The 26,671-nt window shown below is 44.2% G+C and overlaps 1 protein-coding gene across 1 annotated transcript in view; it reads left to right on the forward strand.

Annotated features, from left to right (window-relative positions):
• The window catches only part of LOC100723301 (wings apart-like protein homolog), a 37,175-nt gene extending 14,084 nt beyond the window's left edge, over positions 1 to 23,091 (forward strand). Inside the window, 17 exon segments of the mRNA XM_063244513.1 lie at positions 1,180 to 1,270; positions 1,273 to 1,331; positions 1,603 to 1,635; positions 1,637 to 1,740; positions 2,794 to 2,905; positions 5,635 to 5,857; positions 8,803 to 8,919; positions 9,267 to 9,364; positions 11,048 to 11,124; positions 14,749 to 14,924; positions 15,200 to 15,309; positions 15,678 to 15,842; positions 19,834 to 20,041; positions 21,451 to 21,548; positions 22,300 to 22,394; positions 22,673 to 22,708; positions 22,710 to 23,091. Of these exon segments, the coding sequence (XP_063100583.1) occupies positions 1,180 to 1,270; positions 1,273 to 1,331; positions 1,603 to 1,635; positions 1,637 to 1,740; positions 2,794 to 2,905; positions 5,635 to 5,857; positions 8,803 to 8,919; positions 9,267 to 9,364; positions 11,048 to 11,124; positions 14,749 to 14,924; positions 15,200 to 15,309; positions 15,678 to 15,842; positions 19,834 to 20,041; positions 21,451 to 21,548; positions 22,300 to 22,394; positions 22,673 to 22,708; positions 22,710 to 22,737 (1,830 nt within the window). The 3' untranslated portion in view covers positions 22,738 to 23,091.
• The last annotated feature ends 3,580 nt before the right edge of the window (positions 23,092 to 26,671 follow it).

A 26,671-nucleotide genomic window follows, 5' to 3' on the forward strand; every position in this document is an offset into this window, starting at 1 on the left:
ACCCCCCTTGCCTTGCCTGGGATTGAACCAAGGCCTTCATTCTGAGCCACATCCCCAGAATTGTTTACTTCTTTTATCTTGAGAAAGAGTCTCTCTTAATTCCCTGGATCACCCACACTGGGCTCATTCTTACTGTGCAGTTTAGGATGGTCTTTGGCTCACTGTGTAGCCCAGGCTGATCTCAAACTTGCAACGGTCCTCCTGCCTCAAGTTTCTGAGTACTGAGTTCATAGGAGTGAACCACCACACCCAGCTACTGGGCTCATTCTTAAGATCCTCTTGACTCTGCCTCCTGGAGTGCTAGCGTTAGAAGTGTGCACCACCATAAACTCTTATTGGAAGAATGAAACTTTTTTTTTTTGGTACCAGGGATCGGACTCATGACTTCATGCCTGTTAGGCAGATGCTTATGCTGCTGAACTAAATGAATCCCTGGCCCAGCGTGAAGCATTTTTATTTGTACTTGGGAATCATACAACACGCTGATGTGTGCCCTATTCTTGTTGTAACTATTACTTTAGTTTTGTTTTTGTTTTTTGAGACAGGATCTCACTATGTAGTCCAGGTTGGCCTCAATCTCACAGCAGTCTTCATGCTCAGCCCCTCAAATGAAATGCTGGTGTGACAGTCATTCACCACATTGCCCAGCTCTTGCTAAAAGTATCTAAATGAACTACTGTGGCTTTCTGTGCTTTCAGATTCTTTTTCTTTCTTTTATTTTATTTTTTCTTACTAGGAATCGATCTCCTGATCTTGTGCTTGCTAGGCAGGTGCTATGCTGCTGATCTGTGACTCAGCCTGCATTCATTTGTCTGTTGTTTTACTGTCCCACTCCAAAGCAGCATATCAGTGCTATTTATGCATGCCCTTGTGGTTTTTTTATTCATTCTTTGTCCTGGGTAGAGACAAGTCATATAAATATAAGGTTTAAAATGACAAGGAGTTCCTGAGTGGTCCTTCTTCATGTAAAACATGTATACCTGCTTGTGCATGGAATTAAAGTATCTCTTAGGACCTTTTGAATTAAACTATCGCTTAGGACCTTTCAGAGGCCTCTGCTGTACTCCTCACCCCTTTTAAACTTTGTTTACTTTTTTAAAGCTGAGCTTACAATAAGACAAGATGTTACTATTTCAAAATATTTATTTAGAACAACTAATTTAATACCTTTATTAATAGGTGATGCTGTCTTCAAAGGAACCAAATCAAAAAGATGATGGAGTTTTTAAGGCTCCTGCACCACCACTCAAAGTGATAAAAACTGTGACAATACTACTCACACCTACCAAGATATAGTTACTGCACTTAAGTGCAGAAAAGAAGACAAAGAAGTAAGCAGCCATGACCAGTTTATTGCCTGTGGATAGCCCTTTGTATGTAACATATAGCCCTGTAATGTGCAGAAATGCCAGTGCACTGGTAGCCAGAGCTGTGAGCCGCAATTTTATCTTGTCCTACCACAGCCAATGTTTTAACAGTGTTTTAGTTGCCATCTAGTGAAGCATTGTATGTACAGTACTTTCACATAAAAGGCAGTGAACCTGACATTCATATATGCTAGATCCAAGTTACCAAGGGGTAGCCCTACTCTTTTCTTGGCAGCTGTATACTGTTGTTCAGCACGTGAAGCACTTAAAATGACGTTGTGGAATTTGGTGAGAACCAAGAGTTCACTGATGACATTGAGAACTTGTTAAGTGGCTTAAGGAGCACTCAGCCTCTGAACACATGTTGTCTTAGGTAAGCGCTTACATTTATGTTTTATAGCTATGTACATTCTGGGTCATTGACTTTTTTTCACCTAGACATAGAATGTGCAAAAAGCAAATTTTTTGATTTTGTAGCATATAGCAGTGATACTAAAATGTAAAGGACTGGATTCCATGCAATCAAGGGAAAGCAAAGTGATCTAGTCTTTTTTTTTGGGGGGGGGGGCATAGTATAGGCTTCAATTTTCAGTGGCCTAAAACAAAAAATATAATAGCAAAGAATGTTTTTTGATCTCAGAATTTCATATATCAAGTGATAAATCAGATTAACTATGTTGTTAATTCAATATGTCAAAATACAGATCATCTTTTGCATATTGCAGTGAGTTAAACATCTTTGTTCAGTTGAATTACAAGTCAGTTGAAAGTGTTCAGTCTAATATCATCATAGGTTTCATGCATCAGAAGCATTGGGAAGGTCAGATGAGACGGTTAAGGGCAGTGCTAATGTAAGGAATGTGCTGAAAACAGTCATTTATTTGTCAAAAAGGAGTAACCAGTCACATAATAGGCATTAATGTTTTTTTATATTTGGATTTCTCATAATGTTTAGGACTTTGGGGAGGGGAGACCAGGGATTGAACTCAGAGCCTCTTGCATGGCAGCCAAAAGGTCTGCTGTTTTGCAACAGTCTACCCAGGCTGACCTTCAGCTTGCCATCCTACTGCTGCAGCCTTTGGAGTAGTGCCAGGGATGATGCTACGCTTCTTGGAATTTTGTGGCTTTTGGTTTGGTAATATTGGGACTTGAAGGAGGGCTTTCCCATTGAGCTACATCCACAGCCCTTTCTAAGTTTGTATTTTGAAGCAGAGTCTCACTAAGTTTCCCAGACTGGGCTTGAACTTGGTGGCCTTCTTCCTCCCAGAGTGTCGGATTATCCGTGTGCGTCACCCTGCCAGCCCTGCTCACGGTTTTTATGTTGTGATCCGCACCTCCTTATCATTGCTCGTTTTGGTATTGCTTAAACTTAAAACCAATGTACTAGTCACCTCAGCTTTCCTGAACAGTCGTGTTCTTCCCCTAGTGTTAGTATCCTGGGTACCAAGTGTGCCATGCCTAGTTTCCGAATGCACCTACGAGCACATGGAATGGTTGCAATGGTCTTCAAAACCTTGGATGATTCCCAGCACCACCAGGTATTTTATGTTTTTGAGTTTGAGAATCTTTAGTGAAAAATCTTAAGTCTACTTGGCCACCAGAAAATACCCTCACTGAATACTTATGTGAATGTATCCAAATTATAGGTTGAGTTCATTTTATTTGCTCAATACCTTGTCATCTTCAAAATAGCTGCCCATATCATCAGACATGATTGAATCTAACCAAACAAAATAAAATAAACCCAAACCAAACCAAACAATGAAAACAATACAGGACTGCAACACAAGGTAATAGGAAATTAACAGTGGCTGCCACCTTCCTTTTTTAGACATCTCCTCCCCTTTCACCTTCACAATACCTGTCGGTATATTTTGGATCCCACTGACTCGTTCAGTTTTCCATACTAGGGCGATAACATATGTTCACGATTGTGAGTCCAAACTGGTTCACTCATGAGCACGATCTCCGGTTGCATTTGTTTACCTACAGGAACCTCGAGGTTATCGTTCTTTATAGCTGAAACTATAGCTTGGTAGTTTACATTGTATAAAAATAGCATGTCTTTCTTATCTGCTCAGTGGTTGAGGGGTTAGCTGCTCCTGCATTTTGCTGGGTCTCTGTCCCATGGAGCATTGTCTTGTCTCCTCTGACCTTCAGTCCATGAATTTTCTTTGTAGTCAGATGTGTTTCTTGTAGACAGCATATTGACGAATCCTGTCTCCCAATCCACTCTGCTCATGTGTCTTTGTATTGGTAAGTTGAGGCCGTCTATATTAGTGTTATGGCCGACACATACTGACTCATCTCCAACATGCTCTGCTTCTGCCCTTGGTCCCCCATGTTTCTCCTCTGCTCAGTTGCCTGCCCTGCTTGGTGACTCCCCTCTGCTACTGTCCCTGGAACCATGGTCATCTTTATCTTCCTCTAGAATGTCCTTCAGCACTCTCTGTAGGGTTGGTTTGGTGTTCGGTATCATGAAATATCTTATCTCTACATTAATTCTGAAAGCTGTAGGTTTCACTTAATGACATTTGAGTATTTTCTTACGAAGTTTTTTAAAAGCCTCTTAGTTTGTCCATTTGTGCTATTAAATTTTCATTCTTTTATCATAGCTAATGTACCATGCTGGATCTTTAATTCTGTAAGCATGGTGTCTTCTATATAAAACAATCTTGTTTGATATTAATGATTTGAACTCCTTAAACTTTTTGGCCAATATTGAAACTGGAAGATAATCATATTGATCACATTGAGAATAAAATAAATTCTGCATTTATATTGCCTTTGACACTTTCTGTTAATAATTAGCTTTATCACTGTCAGAAGCTAGAAAAAGTAGTGTTACTTGCATTAGCCATTATCACAGTGGTATTTTGAGGTGGCTTTAAGTATGTTTATTCAAGGAAACTAGGTTCCAAATGCAGAGTGGATGGTAGAGAATTAGTCTCATACCAAGTCTGTTGAAAAGAGCAGTTCTCCCAAGTTTGAGTTTGAGAGCATAACTTTTTACCAGGGTGCGGCAAGATGGCCACAAGGAGAAGGACATACAGGTGTAGTCAGTTGGCTTTGTTATGCAGTGAGAGCAAACAGACATTACTGTGCTTCCTTGGCTCAGGGTTCCCTGTAGCCTTGACTGTGGCACCCTCACTTCTGAAAATAGTTTGCAATATAATCATTTAACCAGTCACTTGATTAAATTTCCAAACTTTTTCTCCTGTGAGAGCTTCAGAGTTTAAGTCGTTGGATTATTTTGTTTTGTACATTAAAATCAATACAGAATATCTTCAGTCTTGCTTGTTGGACATTACCCATTGGGAGCGTGTTGGGGACTTGCAGGGTAGCAGAGTCCATGGCATTTTGCTCAGTTCCATGAAAGGGCATGGGAGTGGCAAGTGTCTGGCTGGTCCTTGGGAGCTGCAGAGAGTCTCTAGATGTGGTGTTTATGCCGTGTGCTCATGGGGGAGTGCTCCTTCCCTGGGCTGTTGAGGGGTGGTGACCCAGCGATAGCGATGGGCAAGGTCTGTGCACGCTCCTATGGGTGCATTTTCTTTCTTCTGCTGGCACCTGAATCCATGGATATTGGAGGTTGTTTTGACATTGATCTAAACTAGATCACCTTTAGCATTTGTAGGTTGCAGAACCTGTTATGAACAGTATGCTAGTTACTGAACTCGGTGAATTTTGAGAGCATATTTCATTAACAGTTGATGGGAAAATACTGAGTAACCAGATTTGGTTATTTTAAAGAAATTACCCCAAATACATTTATTTCATTATCTTAGGTTTATATAACTGTCAGATATGTGTATGTGTATTCTCTTGGGGGAAATTTGTGCTAATTGTTTGTTGCAGATTTTGAAGCATTTACGTTACTGACTTTGAACTGAAAAATGGTTTCTATGTCATAAATAGCTATCTGACAATTAATGTTCTAACTATAGCTCCAAATTGTCAAAGGAATATGTAATTTGGCTTCTATTCTTTCAGTTTTGAACATTCACATAAGGAAGGTGGATGAAAGGAAAATTTCTAAGAAATGGTGCTTTATTTTTTTAGTAGTCGTGTTTCCCTAGAATATTTAGAGAGGCCACTGAATCAAGCATTTACTGAATCAAGCATGTAAATCAAAGATTATATGACCAGCAACCTGAGTTTTACATGTTTTAACTTGTAAGCACATGCCAGCTTCGTCAGTGCTGGTCTTGTTTCCTGATTGTCAGAACTTACTTACACAAACCCTTTTTTCTCTTCCTGGCCCTCTAAGAACCTGTCCCTCTGTTCAGCTGCCCTCATGTACATACTGAGTCGAGATCGCTTCAACATGGATCTTGACAGAGCTAGCCAAGATCTCATGATCCAACTCCTGAAGCTAGAACAGCATGCTTCATCAGCTAAGCTGCTGAATGAGAAGGATATGAACAAAATCAAGGAGAAAATCTGGAGACTATGTGAAACTGTACACAATAAGCATCTTGATCTAGAAAACATAATGGTGAGTTCTAGCCTGCCTTCCACTGGTGACTGTCACCGTGGCTGTGTAGATTGGGAGAAATCCTTTAGCCTCCTAGCCTTGGTTTACAGCTTGGCAGGTTTTTCTGAGGTACACAGAGTTCTTCCCAGTCCTCATCTCAGTCCAGGAAGTTTATATTTGTAATCCTGTGGAAAAGTTATTGGAATTTGAATAAATTATTTCCAGTATACCACTTGTAGTGCAACTTTATTCTAGCAAGAACAAAGACACTAAGCCATAATTACAATTTTGGGGAGCCAAAGGGTTCTAAGTCCAGCTTGGTTGAAGATTCATTGGAACAAAGGCCATGACCCTGAGCCCAACCCAGGTTTTATTAACTCTCAAGGGGAGAGGCTGGTAGGTGAGTGACAGAGTGGTGAGAAATTCAGGAACCCTGTGAACTGGGCTAGGTAGGAAGCCTGAGATCACCTCTGCAGCACTGGGAGAGAATAATCTGCATAACACAACTGAGGGAAGTGCCTAATGTTTTGGGGTAGATCTGATCTCCATCCCAGTTGATAGCTGTGAGGTGGTGGCTCTTCATTCCATCTGGCTGAGCCATGTTTTTTGGGAGGCACCAGGCACTGTCACCTAGCTTCAGAGATTACACTTCCTCAGCCAGCCTGGCTTACATTGCTTAAAGCCGGCTGATGGGATAAAGGATTGGCCTGGTTGGCTCTGCACCTATCAGTGTATGGAGACTGGGCCAGGTCTAGTCGAAGTGGAGCTGCTTGCTCATCTTCCAGGGAGTTCTGTTTAGGCCTTGTTCCGTTCCCTTCCTGAAATCTCTGACCTGGTTCAAACCAGACAGCACAACAGCCAGTTTAAGAGTGTTTTTTGTCCTTCCTCAGTTTGTTTTAAATTGTGCAACACATACATCATAAATTGTTTCATTCAAGGAAAACTAAGTATGAATTTTGTTCTTATACGAATTTCTCCCTTGAAATGTATTAGTATTGTTAAATGTGCTAAGGCAAGGTAATTCTTAGGTATAATATAGTATTATCATATACTTAAATAACTGAGAGCGAACACAATTGCATAGTAGTCTGGTTTTTTTGTTTTGTTTTGTTTTTAATGGTTTTTTTTTTTTTTTTTTTTTTTTTTTTTTTGGTATTGGGGATTGAACTCATGACCTTGTGCTTGCCAGGCAGGTACTTAGCCACTGAGCTAAACCGTTGGCCACAAATAATCTTTTTACCATTTCTAATGGTGTCTGTCTGTCTGTCTGTCTGTCTGTTTGGCTGGCTTTTTTTCCCTTCTTGTACCATTGATCGAACTCACAACCTTGCACTTCCCAGGCAGGCACTTACGCCGCTGAGCTAAACCCCTGACCATCCTGCCCCCCATTTTTTTAGGCAGGATCTCACTATGCAGTTCAGGGAAGCCTTGAATTCACTATGTATGTAGCCCAAGCTGGCCTGGAACTCAGCAATCTTCTTGCCTCACCCTTTCCCGAGTGCTGGGATTACAGGCATGCACCACCACACCCAGCACATAATAGTATTCTGAGCAATGATATATTTCAAATAAAGTGCTTATAGGCTATATTTTAAAGCAGCTAATCATAAATACTGAAGATTACATAAAATGTCTTTTTGTGCCAATAGAAATAGACATTAAAGTTTCTTTTTAACATAAAAACACAAAGGCATTTTCGCTGTATTTATACTGAATTATTATGTCCCTTCTTCCTAACTGTGGTGCCTTTGTGGGCATCTGCAGCACTGTGGTGGCCTGGCTCATACACCAGGGCCAAGTTAAATTTTTCATTAAATTCCTCTCCACGGGGCTTAGAATGAGACATGGACACAGTGAATTTGTATTTGTAGTATTGTAGTCTAATTTTCTACTGGTCACCTTGAACAACAATTTAAAATACAATATTGCACAATATTCTGGATCCCTGTTTTAAAATTGTGATACTAGTAAGATCTGTTGTTGATGTTTCTAAATATATTAATTTACATTCTGTTCCAAATATAATATAGGCCAGCATGTAAATTTGCATCTTTTGAAGGGCAGAAGCTTTGGATAGAAAACCAGGTCTCTTCAGGCTTTGCTAATTAAAGCATTTCTTCTGTTATGCAAAAGTTCCTTTATTACATCAAGAACCGATTACTGTTTGTTGGAAGTGTCTGTATGCAGTAGGAAATGAACTAAGAGAGAACATAAAGTTAACCTGGTTTTAAAATTGCTTTCCCCTTTTGTGCTCCCTCTAGCAGGGACCCTGGAGTATTAGTACGTAATGTAGTTAAAAATAGTATGACTTTTGTCATAATAGCCATTTAAAGAATGTCCACACTGCTCACCCTGCAGCCCAAATTTTAAGACTAGTCATTCTATACCACCTAATCAAGCAAAGGATTTGTATTTTAGAGTAGATGGAAAACAGGAACCTGACCAGCAAATAAGGAACAGGACACTCAGAGAAACATGCAGGACCACCAACCACTGGGTGACTATTATGTACTATTTAGCGGTGTAAAGCGGTAATCTTGGATCTTGAACACTCAGGGCAACTGGGACCCCATGCTTTGTTCCTAGGAGTGTTAATTTGTTCCATTTTTCCTGGCGAATCAACTCACTACAGTAAACACAGCCCCACACTTAAACCTTAAAAGCATTTTGTCCACATTGACTATATTGATAAACGTTAGCTCATTTTCACTTACGAGTGCTCACGGTTCTATTAAAACAATACAAAACAAAACAAAACTGGGGCTGGGGCTTTAGCTCAGTGGCGGAAGCACCTGCCTGACAAGCATCAGGTTGTGAGTTCAATCCTTAGTACCCAAAAACAAAAAAAAACCCGTTAGTAATATGAAATAGATGTTTGTAAAGAACAACAGCCTCTAAAATTGTTGCTTCAGAATTATCACTAAGAGTCAGCATTCACAAATGGCATGTGTGCCTCTGATTTCTTGACTGGGCTTTTGGCGATGGAGACACTGTTGTCCCTTTCTTCTAAACTAGCATGAAACTGGTTTAAAGAAGAACTGCAGATTTTGGGTGGTCTGGATCACAACATAGATAAAGGTATGGAAATGGGTGCACACGTATGGGTATGTGTTGTGTTTACATACTTACAGCACAGAGAAAATACTCTGTGCAAAAGAATTTTTTCAGTTTGAAAAGGTCCCCTTTTAGTAGCATCCTACAAATCTCTTGACTTTTGAAGTAGAAGCTATCGATACTGTGACCTTGGGAGTTTATGGGAACACAGTACCATACATTTCACAATGACCCAGTATTAAACATAGAACAAATTACATTTGTGGAGATTCCAGCACACGCCTAGCATGCTGACCAGTGACTTTGAAGGGTCTCTAAGGGTTGAGTCCTGAGCTTGAAGCTGTAACTGACATCTGTTTCTTTTCACCTAGTCAAAGAGTGTGTGGATCATTTAAGTAGAGATGAGGATAAAGAAAAACTGGTAGCCCCGTTATGGGGAGCAGAGAGATGTTTATGAGTTCTGGAAGGTGTAAGTATAGATAACTATTTGGGGACAGTTATTTGATCCCCCCCACCCTTTATCCTGGAGCTGGTTTGGACTCAGTGCCGTGTGTGCACCAGCAAGGCCTCTACCACCGAAATGGATTTCTCCCAGCCCCTGAGTCATGCAGTTTTGTGATTGTTGCATGTAGTCACCACATATTTTATATTTGGCTTGTTGGAACTCTGCTTTTTTTCACCTGCAGTAAAGTTTTATGCATTTCTTGAGCAGTTTAGCGGTGTAAAGTGGTTATCTTGGATGTTGAACACACAGGGCAACTGACACCCCATGCTTTGTTCCTAGGAGTGCTTTAAATGAACATTTTAGCTGGGTATAGTGGCATGCACCTGTAATTCCAGCACTTGGGAAGAAGAGGCAGAAAGATCCCCATGCATTTGAGGCCTGCCTGGCTACCTAGTGAGTTCAAGGCCAGCCTGAACTATGTAGTGAGACCCTGCCTCAAAAAATAAAAAAATAGCCAGGCGTGGTGATACACACTGTAATCCCACCCCTGGGTGGCTGAGGCCAGAGGACCCCTGTGAGTTTGAGGCTAGCATGGATTACATAGCATGACTCTATCTCAAAAATTTTTTAAAATAAATAAACGTTTATTATTTTAATAATATGTATTGCTCCAAATGATATGTTACATGCAAGTTTATTGATAAAGCTTGTGTGCCACTTTATTACTCTACATAATGTGGAATGCTACTTATCTGCATTAACTTTTTTGCGTGAAACAGTAGTTCACCAAAATCAGAGATGGGGTTTGTGTCTGTGTGTGTTGGGGATTGATGGAACCCAAAGCTTCAAAATTAGAAGGTTGTTTGTTTCTGTTTTTCTTTCATTTTTTGAGACAGTGTCTCACTTTGTAGTTCAAGGTGGTCTTGAACTTGCAGCAATCCTCCTATCTCAAGCCTCCTGCAGGCTGGAATTACAGACATGCACCACCATCCCTACCAGAAACTGGGTTTTTTTTTTTTTTTTTGTTTTGTTTTGTTTTTGATTTTGTTTTTGTTCTTGGAACTGGGAATTGAACTCTTGATCTCGCACTTGCCAGGCAGGCACTTATGCCACTGAGCTAAATTCCCAACGAAAGTGGTTATTTTTAATAAGTATTTATTTAGCTTTTCTTTAAGTAATATTATAGTCACAATATATTGTCATTAGTATATTTTGTTTTTTGGCTTTTAGGCATAACTTTACCTATTTGGGTATGGGTTCAGGTTTCACCACCAGTAAGTTTCAGGATGGTAATTGTTGATTAGGTTGGATTAACTTGGTGCTTTAGAAAAATTGGCATGAGCTCCTAATATAGATGAAATTGTGTCTTCTGTCTTATAGGATACTTTGGATATATTAGATCACAGGTATTGTATCCACCTACAAATTTTAAAGTATTCATCTGTTTATAAGATGGGGATTTCTAACATTCAGAGTGCTTAGCAGTTCATTACAGTAAATGTGTAGTAAAGAATATATCATGAATGAGTAATTATGGCAGTGACTTCTTAAATTTATGATTAATTGGTGGCTCTGTTCTTTTCAATTTAGAACCTTTGAGTCAGGAACTGTTTCTTATATGACAAGGAACTTAGGTAGAGTATGATGCTAACGTGAATAAATAAGAGGTTTGAATTGCCATAATCATTTTGTGTTCCTCTTATTTAGGTAACGGTGCATAATCCAGAGAATCAGAGCTACTTGATAGCGTATAAAGATTCACAACTCATTATTTCATCTGCTAAGTAAGTCTTCAAAATCTTACTTCATAAAAGAAATAAAGTCTCTGTTAAGATCTGTAAATGCTTTGTATATCATAGAGCAGAAGAAGTTGGGCATATAAATTCTAGAGTCAGAACCCCTGAGTATGGGTTCTCTAGCATCATAGACAAGCCACTTATTTGCTGCAAGTTTATTACAAGGTGGGTAATGATTGATTCTGCCCGCCTTGGGCAGTGCTTACAACGAAATGAGTTTATAGATCCGTTAACATGTAGTATACAGACAGATACATTTTGGGATACATGTGTGAATAATACTTGCATATATAGAGCAGATTTTGAAGGGTTTAAAGTATTTTCTGCATGTTATGTGTATTGAAAAGTTAACCTGTAAGGCCCGGAAGGGTATGCACACAGCATGTAGTAAACCATTACTCCTTTTCGTTGTGGTGGTTGGTGCTCTTCTTCTGTACTCTATTTCTGCCTGTTTTCCTAGCTCCAAGTAACTTCTGGTTTGAGCCTTCCCTGCCCTGGGCTTATCACAATCAGGCTAATGCTGTCACCTGGGTATGTGGGCATCTCCCATCCCGCTCTCTCTCCTCTCAACTTCAGCGTCCTGATAGCGCTGGCCTGGTTTTTTTCTTTGTCCTAGCAGTTCTCTGCCCTTTTGCTTAGCCAACATGGTACCACAGGGAGTTAACTTTCTCCAGGTCACCCCTTTGGAAAAAAGAATCTGAAACCCAGCCTCTGTGATTCCTTGTTGTCTTTGGATAGGTCCTCTTTCTTTCTCAAGGGAGGGCCTAATGCCATCAGACTTGAGTTTACCTGTCTTTTTACCTTACATTTTGGAGAATTTCAAACTTAGCAGAAGTAGGCAGAGTAGTGTAATAAACCTTCTGTATGCATTGCTTAGCTTGAATTATTGCCAGTCATGGCCCGACTTGTTTTTATCTGTGACCTTATCCTTTTTCCCTCCTACAGTCACTTAAATAAGTCCAAATGTCACAACACCTCCATCTCCTTTTTAGTCTTGCTTTTGTAGATTTGTAGCACACTGCGTACCCTTGCACATGCGTTTCCTTTGTTTCTTACCAGGTGTTAGACTCCCTTACCAAGGACTATTCTGATGGTAAATCTGTTGCTGATCCTGTGTCTGTAAATTGTTTATTTTTTATTAATATATAAAACTGTATATATTGTATTTTATTTTAAAAGGCCTCTTTTGGCCAGGCATAGTGGTACATGCCTATAATTTCAGCACTCAGGAGGCTGAGGTCGAAGGATTGCAATGTGTTCAAGACTAGTCTGGGCTATGTAGTGAGTTCAGAGCCAACCTGGACTACATGGTGAGGCCCTGTCTCAAAACAAAACAAAACAAAACAAGAGGACCTCTTTCACACACGTCCTAACTTCTGACAAGTTCCTTGAGAACAGGAGTGTTAAGTGTGACAGGTCAGTTTTCACTGTGGTTAGGACACTCATACCAAATGTCTTAGAAGTGGCAGAAGGGGTCAGAATTAACATGTGGAAGAGCATTCGTGGGGCATGGTGCGGTTTTCAGTGGAACCATGACAGGTGCAGCCGTGGACTTCATGAGGTTGGTGAGTGTTACTGCTGCTCCCTCAAGACAGTCAAGTTCTTGGTAGTAACAGGATAAATCTGTTAACACCCCAAACATCAGGAGAATGAATTGTTTAAGTTAGACATCATGAGAAGCACCTTCCTGACCAGAGTTGTAAGTTATTCAGGAACACCATATCAGATTTCTGAAGCGTGTTTTAGAATATAGCCAAATGGGAGAGGATCAGTCCTCATAGGTTTACTTTTAGAGGTTTATGTGGTGTGTGATGCATGAAGAGTGAACTGCCCAGCTCAGCCTGCTTGACCTCTGGTTACTAGAGCAGTGATGGCGAAGCTTTCAGTGATACAAACTGCCCACTGTGGTATGGGTGCCATGGGTTTGCCCCACTGCACTAGAAGAAACATTACTCAGGCATGAGCCTGGGTTCAGGCCCCAGTGCAAACAGTAGTAGTAATAATGAGCAGCCTTGATAGTTAAAGAGAGCCTTCTCAGCTGGACGCATGGCACACCCCTGTAATTCCCCCACTTTAAGAAGAGGGGGCAGGACGATCACAAGTAGGCCAGTGTGGGCACCTTAGTAAAACCTTGTCTCAGTGAAAGAGGAAGGGGCTGGAGGTGGAGTCCGGTATACAGCCCCCCTGGGTTCTGTCCCCAGTACTGCTTTAAAAAGCACAAAGCCTTCAGAAGTAACTTAGGATTCTGTCTTCTTTGTTGCTTTTTGGTAAACTCTGAAGAAATTTTGGATGTAGGTCATAACCCTTGTACAGCTGCCAAGAGACATGTCACTTTACCCTCAGGTTTAAAAATAATGATTCACTCTAATGCATATCAGATTTTTCTCATGGCTTGGAGAGCTCTGGAAGACGTGGGAAAAGTGACATAGGCAGTACAGATACAAATTTCTGCCAGCAGTATTTGTTCTGTTACTGTGACTGAACCTGGGCCTCAGCACTGAGTGACACACCCAGCTTTTTTTGGTTTACATTTTGAGGCAGAGTCTCACACTAAGTTTAGGTTGCCCAGGCTGGGCTCAGACTGGGGACCTTGCTCCCTCAGTCCTGCAGAGTGCTAAGATGACAGATGTGTGCCACCAAGTATACCTGCTGCGAGGGCTTTTGGATTTTGAAGCAGGGTCTCAGTATGTTGCCCAGTCTGGCCTTGATGCCCTGATGAAGGGGTCTTCTGCTTCAGCCCTCCTCAAGTTGGAACCAGGCTTGCCACCATGGTCAGCGTGTGATTTTTTTTAAAAGTTTTATATTTTAAAGAGAATAAAACCTAACAAAACAGAATAAAGCTAATCAGTACAAAACAAAGTGGTACCTACAGAACTTTAAAACAGGATAATAGGAGGGCAACAATTGCTCCCATAATATCACTTGTTACCTTTATAGTCGCTGTCTGTACCAACAGACATAGGAAAATCAAACAAAACAGAACATGAAACAAAACAGTGAATCGGAACAAAATTAAACAGTGAGGACAGTATTGGATTTCAAAAATAAGAAGGAAATGCCCCATAGTTGGTCTACTGCATACTGTTACCCTCATAATACCATGCGCTCCGACTGCTGGCCTTAGGCCTGCAGCATCAGTCAAATGGTACAAACGTTTAGTTGTTTTTGTATCTCAGTTGCTAGTAACTCAGCCTGTCCCTGAGCCAGCTGGTGGCTCACCGGGTAGGGGGTGGGAGTGGGGTGGTTCTTGATTCTCATCTCCCACACTGCTGGGCTCACGGGAGTGGCAGACTGGCTTATCTCTTCCTGAGCCCTGCATGGCCTGCATGGCTTACAGGAAGGGCAAGTTGGCTTCTTGTTGTACTCCTCCCACATGTGGTAAGTTTTTCATTTTGACTTTCCTTGGAGAAGTTTTGTTCATTTACCAACTTTTTCCAAAGTAAAGTAACATTTAACTTCTAGTGTGGAACAGAGACATATTTGGTGAGTTATTTAACAGTTAAAACAACTTTCAGAATAGAAGCATAGAGTCTGACTAGAGTCTGACGGCTCACGAGCCCAGGAAGCAGAGTGTGTTGTAGGACTTCAGCAGAGCATGTCTGTGTCCCCTAGAGTGCTGCAGCACTGTGAAGAGCTCACCCAGCAGTACAATCGCAATGAGAGCAGCGTCTGGGTGGCCGACAGCAGGCCTTTGCCTCCCCAGACCATGAGCAGCCATGTGGGCAAGGCGGTGGAGGACCGCATGCGGGCCATTTTTGGGGTGCTGCTCAACCTCACCAAAGTCAAAGGTGCATCCATGTTCCCATGGAGATGGACCCCCGCGTGTCTCCTCTCAGTGGCATGCTTTTTAAGATTTCCGTAAGGTATTGTCTTCCTCCTGTAGGCCCATGCCGCTTGTAGGATTCCATCCTTTTAGACCCAGTCTAATGGGTGGCCTGGCTGTGTCACCGGTGTATTTCAGTAAAGCAGTGGGTGTGCAGCTGCAAGTTCCTGACTGTGTTGATGAGTCTGGTGTTGTCACTGGGAAAACCAACACTCTTCCACCCGTCCTTTCTCATTGCAGAATGGGACAGCACCAAGACAGGGGAACAGGTCGGCCTCATTGGCACAGAGCTGTGTTTGCAGGTCCCGATGTACCTACCTCAGGAGCAGAGAGTTGACATTCGGGTGCTGGTGAGCCGGGCGGGCAGCTGGGGAAGTGTTTGATCTGGTCAGATGGTAAACGTGTCATTTCAGTTTGGGGTGAAGAACCAGACTTCAATGTATCTTGAATTGTTTTAAAAATTTCCTTATGAACACACTGCTTGTTTTTTTTTCCTTTTCTTACCTCTTTAAAAAAGAAAAAGTGTAAAAATTCAAAATGGTGATTAAAACCCATGAGAATTAGTGTTTTAGAAAACCATTATCTTCCATACTGTACTGATGATGTGACCATTTTGCTGATGGAAAAGTGCTTTTCAGATTTTTAACTTTCACTAATTCCATACATTTTTGATTTTGAAGTGCTCATCTGTGATAATGCTCTTCCAACTGCCTTGTAGGGCTTGGGCCTGCTGATAAATCTGGTGGAGTACAGTGCTTGGAACTGGCACTGCCTGGTCAACATGAAGATGTCCTGTTCCTTTGATTCTTCCTTCTACCTCGGAGAGGGGGACAGAGACCTAAGGGCTCCCTGGCAGGTTCATGCTGTGCAAGCCCTCCTGCAGGTGAGCAGCAGTCAGGACAGGCTCGTTGCTGAGCCTGTCTTCCTCCCCACCTGTCACACCCACCTGCTGTGTTTCCCTTTTTTGTTGTTAGAACTCCTAAGGAGTGTTCTCTAGATATGAGTGGGAGGAGTGTCTTTTAGAGCTGACCAAATCTTAAATATTGATAGTTCCTAGTATGAAACTAATTTTAAGCATAGTCTTAACCAATTAAAAATTGGATTACATTTTCTCTTTCAGTCAGTAAGAAGTACACTGATTGAAGGGCACCTTTCCTTTGTTCTTTGGGCTTTTTCAACTGTGTTCACTCCTTGGCAAAGCAGGATTAGACCAGTGATAAGATTGGGCATCTGGCCCCGTCCTGTCCTGTCATTGGCACTGGCATTTGCCCACAGGTCCAATCTGTGTATAAAATGCTGTTAGGCCCTGTGGCCCACAGAAGAGCTGGGAGCCCTGCATTACCTGTTTCTTGGCGAGTTCCAGAAAGTGGCAGAGCATCAGAGTGACCGAGCTTAGGGACTCCTGGATGGAGACACTCTTGTTTAGTGCTGAGTAGAATTCCCTTGTATGATGGCAGCATTCTGGCGCCTCCCAGTCTTGTTCAAGTGGAAGTGAGGTAGACAAAGCCCCCGAGTGCCCAGCCCTTTGTGAGGAAGTGGCCGCCACCTCAGCGTACCCCATGGGAAGGGCCAGTTTGCAGATGCTGCCCCCACGCCAGCTGGTAGGCACTTCCCCTCGTGTGGGCGTTTCCAGCCCAGGGTTCCTCATCCACAAGGCACCCTGCACTGTGGGAGCCACTTGTCTCAGGCTGCCATCCTCTGTCATGACTGGCTTTATGCCACCTGTTAGGGTGTGTTGTTTTGGAATCAGCCTGTGTAAAGCTTTTGATTTTAGATTTTAGTGCCTTTCAGGTGATGAGTTTTGCTGCTGCGCTTTTAGAAAATTACTACCTTATACTCCAGTATCAAGAAACGCTCCTAATTCAAACGTGCAAAGCGATGGGAAGTGTTAGTGCTGAAATCGATGTCTTTCACACTGCCAACACTGATCTTGTTCCGGTTATTTTAAAATTAAGTAGTTCTGACTGTAACCTAAACTTCTCTTCACTGCTTTTTAAAAGTAATTAATTAATCGATCTAAAAATCAGAAATAATTCACCCCCATGTTTTAAAAATCACATTGAGGAAGGTTTAAAATGCCTGACTCCATTTTCTAAAGTTATCACTTGTAGTAGTTCTGCGTCCTGAGAAATTAGTGTCCCTGGGTCATATGGCAGCACAAACGTAAATGGTTCTGTGTGAGTGGGACTATACAGAGACTCACGGTGCTGCTCTTCAACTTGTTGATGAGGTGTGACATCAGTTTGTAAAGGGCAGAGAGCAGCTTTTCCTGGCATAATGGCAGACCGAGTTCCTGTCTCATGCCTGTCTGTGTTGCGGAAACACTGAGTGAGCTTGTTCTGGTCACTTCTCCTCTTCCATCTCCTGAGCGGTTTCTGGCAGCACAGGGTTATCTCAGGCTTCGTAATCACTGCAGGGCCACTTAGTAGTTTTATTAACTTGTCCTCTACTGATAAACGTTTTATTTTATGTGGTTCTTTTTTATTTTACTACAGAAATTACAGGATAAACACTCTTAAGTCTTAGACTGTATTTTTCCAAAGTAGGGAGAGGGAGCGGTAGTTTCCTGATTTAGGAGTTGACATGTTCTGAGTATGTACACTGAAAATTGGTACTCGGCCCTTCACCAAATTCCATGTTTCCTCTTCTTTTAGGGAAGCTTATACTTCTCCCCTAGAAATATGCCCAAACCAAGTCCTTATTTCCTCAGCTGCTTAACATTCAGCAGTGCCTTTCCCCCTTTTTTCTTGGTACTGGGGATGGAACTCAGGACCTCACACTCGCCAGGCAGGCACCTGTGCCCCTGAGCTACACCCTCAGCCCCATTCTTTTCCTTTTATTGAGACAGTGTCTCACTACACAGTTTAGGCTGGTTTGAACTCACTTTGTCAGCCAGGCTGGCCTCAAAGTCAGCGATCCTCCTACCTCACCCTCCTCAGTGCTAGGATTACAGCCATGCAATATCACACCTGGCCCAGTGTTACAATTTTTAAAGTAACTATCATTTCAGAAGTTTCCTAGATACCTTTTGCGTATGGCATTTAATAGCATTTTGAAAAGGTCCCGAAAAATAGTAGACTTTATTTTTTTTGAGACAAGGTCTCACCATGTAGGCCATTCTGATCTTGAACTGAGAGAAATCCTCATACCTCAGCCTCCCAGTTGCGAGGATTATGGACATTTGCCACCACCCTGGTTCATTTGTTGACCGGTTTAAAGCTAATAATGCTTACATTTAAGAAAGCTACCCACAAACTGATTCTTTCTTGAGTTAGGAGTCCATCATTCTCTGATCATACATTTTGATCTTAGCACTTCTTAGATTCTTACTAGGAAACCCAGAGAGTTTCTCTTGATAACTGTGCATACATGTCCCTGAATATTTATTGCATAGGAAAACTAGGGAAATCACACTAGCTATTAGAGCAGTGAGTTTAATTATACCTCATCTAAGATTCTGCAGAACTCCTCTGTGCACATGAAGACTGGACAGTAGCTGGCCCTGTGGTGTGGCAGAGAATGAATGTTACCAACCCCCTCTACTACCTGTTGGGAACCCAGGGTCCCCCCAACCCCCGAGATTCTTGGACCCATTTTGAGAGCTGCTGTCTCATTTTCTCTAGGGAATCATCTTATGCGAGCCACCTGTGAAATGCCTACAGCCCTCTTCTCTGCACAGAGCACATCTTTGTGGATTGCTGGGTGGGGGGTTTTCATGCTGTTCCCCTTAGCAGCCTCTGCTCTTTCCCAGGTCAGTCAGTGAGGGTGTAGATGCTGCGGTGGGACAGGACAGGAAGGGAACGGAACACACCGGAATCCTGGTTCCCCTTTGTGCCCTGTGTTGGACCTTCTGCTTTTCACTCTGTTCTTCACTGATTGTTTATCTTTAAATTCCCTCTAAAGAAGCAACCGTGCATTTCCCAATCTGTTTAGTTTTATTCTGAGTTCTTCTTTCCAGCATGCCTAAGTTGGTGTGTTGGTTGGTTTTCTTAAATTGCTGTTCCGTTGGGTTTTATGATTATTTTTAATTGAATCTCATTAAGGGAGGAAAATTACGGAGATGCCTTTCTTGACACAGCACCTATGTCATCTGGGTTTGGTGAGGATGGGGCACATCTTGAGCACATCTTTCTGCCCAAGTAGCCTGAGCTGGGGACAGCATGGGGTCATTGCTGGACGTGGAGCCTGGCCTTTCGATATGCTAGGCAGGTGCTCTGCTGCCCCAAACCTATTTTATTTCAAGGATAAAAAAAAGAAAAAAATACCACAACAAAATTTCAGAACACATCAACTGGGGCAGCAGTGGCACACACATGGCACAGCACAGTACAAGACACCTGTGTGCAGTGTCTGAACAGTACTAGCCAGCTCTTCCTCGTCAGCGAGCACAGAGAACTCCGTAGCTTAACTGGCTTAGTGATTTTTATGTACATATACATATGCTTTTTGTTCTTTCAGCTTCTCACACTAGGAAAATCTTATATTTACTTGTGTGTCTGTCTTATTTCACTAATGAGTATGCTCTCAAGGTGCATCCATTTAGCTTTGAAAGTCTCCAGCCTATGCTTATGGTTGGGTGGTACTCCATTGTATAAAAATACCATTTCTATTCATTTCTCTCATTGATGGGCACTGGGGTTGTTTCCAGGGTCTAGCTATTACTAACTGTGCTGCTGTGTACAGGAGTACACATGGATGTCTGTGCTGTGATGTTTTTAATTCTTTTGGGAAGACACCCAGAAGGGGAGTAGCTGCGTTTTTGAGGAATTTCCACACTGATCTCCATGGTGCCCAGCCTCTTATGTAAAGCGAAATACTAGGTGTATGTGTGTTGGTAATGGCTTTTCCGTGCTTTTCAAAATTAATTTTGTCAGCTATTCCTTGAGCAAGAGCGAGCAGCCCAGTTGGAAGAAAGCAAAACAGGTAAGTTGATCAAAGACGCACCCACCCCTGAGCACGATAAGGTCGGAGAGTGGCAGGAGACCAGCGGGGAGATACAGTGGGTGTTGATGGAAAACGCTGTTGGCAAGGAGGAGAAGCACAAGAAGGAGGAGGACGGCCAGGAGCTGGACCTCAACAAGGGTGTGTGCATCTTGGGGCTATGCTGGGTCAGGGTGCACTGGGTTAGGGTTTCTTGTTTGTACATTCAGTCTGGGTCAGGGTAGAGCTGGGGCCGCAGCTCAGTCCAGGGAAGCCTGTGCTATGGGACTGGCAGCTGCTCCCAGGGGAAAGTGAGGAAAGAGCTGAGTTAGCCCCTCTGGTCCCATCTGCCCTGCCTTCCTGCTGTAAGGAATCCTGCTGGACAGCATGAGCACAGGTTTGCAGCTTTGGTTTATTTACTGAGGTTTTTTAACATGTGCTCAAAGATGCTGGAAGTCACAATGGCAGTCTTCAGCGTGAGTGCCCGGAGGCCAGCACCACAGAGTCCTAGGCAGGGGCTCCTGGGGAGTGCACTCTGCTCTGGCATTGGTGCTTGTGATCCCATTTGTGGGGAGTCTGCAGGATGGCGCGGTCCCTGCGCTGTGGGGTCTAGGAAGTGTGGCCAGCTCCTCCAGCTTCGAGGCCACTGGCTGCTCAGAGCAGATGCCATTTAGCTATGGTGTTGGGAGCAATTTCTGTGCCTAAGAAACACAGCTGCAGTGTTCATGTTCCTTTTTTACGGTCATATTTGTGGTTGTTTAGCAGTCTTTAAAAAATTAAGAATTGAGTTATAATTCATGTAGTATAAAATTTCCTTATTAAAGCCAATAATGCAGAAGTTTTTAGTCACAATTGTATGGTGACAGAATCCTACACCCACCAATGTCACCTAAAGCCAGATACCTATCATCAGCCCTAAGATGCCACTTAGTGCTTAGTAGCCAAGCCTCATGTTCTCTCCCTTCCTGGGCACATGGAGTGTGGCCCGGTGCTGGCCAGGCTCAGTCCTGTGGTCAGGGCCGTGCTCCGTGTGTGTATGTGTGTGTGTGTGTGGGGGGGTGTGTGTGAGACACGGTTCCCTTGCACCATATGCCCATGCGTCAAGACTCTTCCTGTCCGCATGCACACTTCCTTGTGTGCCAGAACACTTGCTGTGCTCCCATCCTGGGGGAGCGAGGTGGCACCATGTACATGACCTCCTCTGGAGACACTGATCCCATATCTCCTGCATGTGTAGAAAGGAGAATGGCCACGGGATGCCCGGCTGCTGTGTTTTCCAGTCCCACTCAGGTGGGGTCCGCCTTCTCTGAGTCCTCCAAATCACTGTTTTGTAAAATGCTTTGAGTCATCTTGGTGGATGGGAGTGTAGTGCGTGACTCCGTTTGGCTTGCACGCCTGGTGAGCAGGGCCAGGCAGGCCCCCGTGCTCCGGTGTGTCACCTGTTGAAGTGATTGTCTCTCTCTCTCTCTCTCTCTCTCTCTCTCTCTCTCTCTCTGTCCGCTGACCCCGCGCATGCACGACCTGCCCTGCTGTGCCTGGTTTCCGCTCCTGACCACATGCTCAGCCTGCAGCTCTGCAGCACGCTGGCAAGCACGTGGAGGACTGCATGGTGGCCTCCTACATGTCACTGCTCCTCAGCTGCCCCTGCCAGGAAAGCCCCATAAGTACGGTCCACAGGCCCTGTGTGCCTCTCCACTCCCTCACACATCCAGTCTGTAGTTTCTCCTCCTGTGCCCATGGTGTTGTGGCCCAGCTTTTGATGATGGGGCTGTTGATACTCTTGTATCCCTTCCCTATGGAAGAAAAAACAGTAGGAAAATGTTTAACGCTTAGGGTGTCTCCTTTTTTATTTTTGGTATGAGGAATCAGACTCAGAACCTTGCATGCCCAGACGGGCACTGAGCCTCAGAGCTATATGCTGGGCCCAGCAGTTTTCTTAAGATTGCCAGGTTCTCTTACTGTCAACACCTTGGACACCCTGACTTACTTTCGGATCCAAGTTTCCCACGTAACTGTGACGTGCACAGGTGACCGCTATGGCTGTGTTAGAACTGATGCACCTCTCAGGGTCAGGCTGCTGGGGGCACAGCAAGCAGAGCTGCTGAGGGCCCTTTAAATATGAGAGCAGGTGTACTGCAGGGCACAGGGTTCCATGAAAAGGGAGGCAGTAGGCGACAGGTAGGGGCTTCCCCAGGTGCAACCCAAGGCAGTGTCCCAGGGCCCACAAAGGCGCTCCCACTTGATGAGTGTCCTTTCAGTCACTTCATCTGGACAGCCCAACTCCCTGGGCCATCTGTGTACCTGCGAGCAGTGGCTTGGTTCAGTGGGCACGGGGGACAGGGGGTGCCAAGGCCAGCTCCGGGCAGGGCACCGTCTCATGGGCCCTGGCAACTGATCGAGCTCTTTGGTGCACTCTGCAGATAAATGTCACTACAGTGCGGGAGTACCTACCGGAAGGAGACTTCTCCATAATGACAGAGATCCTGAAGAAGTTCCTGAGCTTCATGAATCTTACTATAAGTAGCTCCTCTTGGCAGGTGGGTATGCGGTGTAGTCAGTGCTCCAACAGGAGAGCTGCTCCCATGCTGTAGGGACAGGAGGACAAGGGAGTCTCGGAATGCTGCACTTTCTTCAGGGTCATCAGGATTGAAGGCCAGGTGCCCTGTTGCAAAAGGCATGATCCACCTCCCGAGGGCTGGGGGTCACAGGGTCAATGTAGCAGTTTCTGTGCAGGTGGCCTGGATGCTCTGATTGAACATTAACTATTAACTGTGCTTCCTCCCCTCCCCCTCGGTGTGCTGTCGGGACGACAGGCCAGAAGTCTATCTCTAGTGATCGAGTATTTGGAACACTGCTAGCTGCTTTACCTTTGCTTCAGGTGCTTGGGGATGCAGGAGCTACCATTAGGCAGAGGAACGTCACCAGGTGTCCTTGAAGAGCCATCAGGAGCACTGGCAGGACCGAATGGCCGCCTGATTTCTTCCCATACTCCGTGTCTGCTCAGTGACAGTTTCCATGTCAGCCTGCAGCTGGCAGAGGCTCTGGCAGCTTGGTCTGCACAGTGCCACCGTGACTTCCTTCACTCCAGCAGGTTCAAGGGGAGCTCATGCTGTGCTTCTGCTAGTGCGACTGCTGTGTGGAGCCGATGGCACCACAGCAGGGCAGCAGCACCAGCAGGGCCCGGGGTTCTGAGCACCAGGCAGCAGCTTAGTTCCTTCTTCAGGCTCATTGGCTTTTGCTTTTTGTTGAATGATTCCAATCGTAAATAAAGCATTTAATAATTTTGTGAATTTTTTGGTTGTGTTCCCTGGACTGCTGTCTATATTTAAAATTAGATGGAATCCAAAGACACAAGGGATTGATAGTGTATTTTTTTATTCTTGATTAGGTTTGGGTATTGAACTATTTTTCTCTCTTGAGACCATGAATCCATTGAATATGGATTCAATGCCATACTGCAGTGTATCATAGCTGTAGGTGCAGGAAACAGGCAGCAGTGAGACGGATGTCCAGGAAGCCCATGTGCCCCATTGATGAAAGGCTTCGCAAACAGAGGAGCCCGGGATAGTTTCTGCGAGATGCTAGGGAGGCTCTTGGGACGATGTGAGGTTTAGAGGGGCATCTCTAGAGGTATTTTATGATGCTCAGTTCAGTAACCATAAGGAAGCTAAACACCAATGTGGGACTCACGTTTCCAGGTGACGTGCATGTTCTTCTGCAGTGACAGGATCAATTGCATAAATGAAAAACCTTAAAATTGCTGAGTTAGAGAAGACCTTGTTTTATTCATACAACACTTGTTTGGAAAACAGTTGTGGAGCACACAGAACACATCCAGTGAACTTGATTTCACAGCATTGAGAGTTTTCTTGTGTTGTTCCGACCACTGGTTTCCTTTTTCTTTTAACCAATCAAACTGGAGGATGGGCTTTCCAAAGCCCATCATTCATCCTTCATTCATCCTTCTGATGACCTTTTGGATTTGTAAAACTTGAAGCCATAAAATATTAGTTTGGTGTGTACTGGGGAAAATAGCTCAAAGTCTAGTTTTTGCCCACTTAGACTTGGTTCTATTTCCGTGTATAGTGACAAACTGGGGCTCTTGTACCAGTGCCAGCTGCACTGTTTTTAATGCAGTGGCTACCTTCTATTGTCTTCCTATTTTTGATAATGCAGATTGTTGGGAACTCTCCAAGGAAATAGCTGATCGCAGGCTAATCATTTTCTTCCTCCTCTGCCCTCTGAACACTCCTGGCACCTTTAGGGACACAGTGCACAGTGTAGCGTGGAAGATAAAGTGGGTTTGCCCTGAGCAGAAAAACTGACCTAGCTTCTCAGCATACTGGGAGCTGGCATCTATAGGCTGCATTAGTTAGATATATTTGGTTTAATTATTTTTCAGCACGTTGGTATTTATTAGTCTTTGGATGTAGGGGGCAGAACAGATTTTGGTCAGGCTGACTGGTGGCAGGCAGTGAGGAATGTTACAGAACATTTGGATGCGATCAACCAGGGCGAACTACAGTTTTCTGTTACACTGGTAATCATTTGAAAACTGATTTCCCTCAGTGTTTTAACAGTTTAAGTTTAAGTAGTAACTAATTGTCAAACACTAATAGAGATGCAGATTTGGGGATGTGGCTGGGGGTGAGGGAGACCCCCCACCACCACTAATTACAGTGCATCCCTGTGTTTAACTCTCAGAGAACTCTGCATTGTAGGATACTTGAGGCTGACTTGCAAATTAACCCAAGTTTCTAAGTAAGCTTTTGCCATTGTAAATATTTCTGTAAATACTACCAGTTGGAAATTAGAACAGTAGAGTACTTTTCTGAATCCAATCCTATTTTTATTTTATATGGTATTTCTCAGCTGTGATCTTTGGAGCAATAGCCAACAGCAAGACAAATGTTTATACCAGTTTCATGAACTATGTGTTTGGGTTTTTGTAAATAATTTTAACTCAAATAAATTTGCTAATTTCAATACACATGTTGTCTGTAACTTAAGTCTTTGGGCTTGTTTGGGAGGAAACCTCAGCCCTGTCAGTTGAGTGAGTGTCTTTAAAGCCATACACATGTACCCAGGTCTGTGCACAGCGTGCTGTGCCCTGCTGAGAAGATTCACTGAAAGCAGCTGCTTCACTTTCCAGCTGCTCGGGTTCCTTCCCCTGGCTTGGCCTCCTGCAGGGTGACGTGGGTTCCCACCTCTCCTTGGTGGGCTTGTGGGCTCTGAAGGGTGCCCAGCATGCTGGAGCCCAGGCACCCTGGGGACCCAGCAGGCTTAGTAAGGCTGCTTCAGTCCTCTTGTCCCTCTCGCCCTGCGGGGGAGCCCAGGTGCCTTAAAGAGGCCTGGAGCAGGATGCCTTGACAGCCTGGGGACACGCCATGTGTCTCCCATCACCAGGTCCAGGGCATTTGGGTAACATTGACACCAGGCATCCAGAAAGGCTGCTTCCAGAGCTGGGCCCCTCCTGTTTGGTGGTGACTGCTGAGCATGGGGAAACAGCAGGCCTGGGCCTCTCCACTGTCTTGCTGGTGCCCGCCTGATGCCCTGACATGGAGGGCCCTGCTTGCTTGGCTGCCTGCCCTGCCAGAGTGGAAAGTGTGGATGTGCAGCTGCCTGCAGAAGGTCCTGCTCACTGTGTGAGTGCTCAGGCCTCAGACTGCTGTCCTGGCCTAGGGGACAGAACTGTGTCTGCTACTGAGCAGCTTCTGGTTAGCAGTGCGACCCCAAGGCCCTCGGTGCCCTCCAGGGCAGGGTGATGCATGGGTGGAAAATGGACTCGTCCCCCTGAAATACTCCTCACTTCAGGGTAAAGTGGTACAGTACTGGGTCCTTGTGAAAGGGCATGCCAGAGGTGGCCACACCGCCTGCAGTAGCCAGAGGAAGTAAGGCAGAGACAGCCCAAGCTCAGGGTGCTCCAAGTGGAGCCCTGAAAATGTCTACCTAACTGGGGGGGGCACAGGTGGCAAGGGCGAATATGAACAAAAACTGCCCCTGCAGGTATGGACCAGAGACCTCACTGGGTGAGGGGGTGCATGTGCTAAGTACCCGGATTCAGGGCACCAAGCAGTGCTAAATTCACATTAAACATCCCATGGAGGCAGAGTGTGGGAAGAGGCCCTGTGTAGGCCATGCTGACCCATGCACGGGGACCGTGAGCATGACTGTGGTCACCTCCAGGTTCTGCTTGTCAATCAGAAGCCCACAATGCGCAGAGTGCAGGCCGTGGAGGGAGCCTGGCGGAGGCTGAGAGGGGGTTCTCGGGCTGCAGCTCCATTGAAGGCATGGCATCGTGTTAATTAATTAGTGCCTGGAGAAGCTGGAGTACCACGCTAGGGCAGGAGGCTGATCAGGCAGCGTGCACCATGGGATTTTACCCAAGCCACATGTTGGTTATTTGCATGAAGAAAACCAAATTGCTAATGTCAAAAATGAAGGTTGCAGTGCGGCTGCAGTGAGGCCCTGCAGACAGCGATGTGACTAAAGCAGATTAACTTTCTACAATCTCAGGGAACAAATTCCTTGAAATTACAAGAAATACGAAGCCTATGTTAGCCCTGTATCTGTAAAAAAAAAAAGTCCAAAGCAAAGTCCTGTCCCTGGTGTGTTGTATAAAACATTCTGGGACAAGTTAATACTAATCTTCCAGAAACTTCGAAGGAGAGAGAGGAGCTTTTCCAGTCAAGACGAGGCTGTGTATGTCTCCACTGCAGAAGGCAAAAGTGTCCCAAGGCGGGCCTCGGACCAGTATTTATAAATACAGATGCAAAGTCAAAGTGTTAGGAA

Source organism: Cavia porcellus, unplaced genomic scaffold, assembly GCF_034190915.1.
Source record: "Cavia porcellus strain 051 isolate PalLab524CR breed Dunkin Hartley unplaced genomic scaffold, mCavPor4.1 scaffold_84, whole genome shotgun sequence".
In the NCBI taxonomy this organism is placed as follows: Eukaryota; Metazoa; Chordata; class Mammalia; order Rodentia; family Caviidae; genus Cavia; species Cavia porcellus.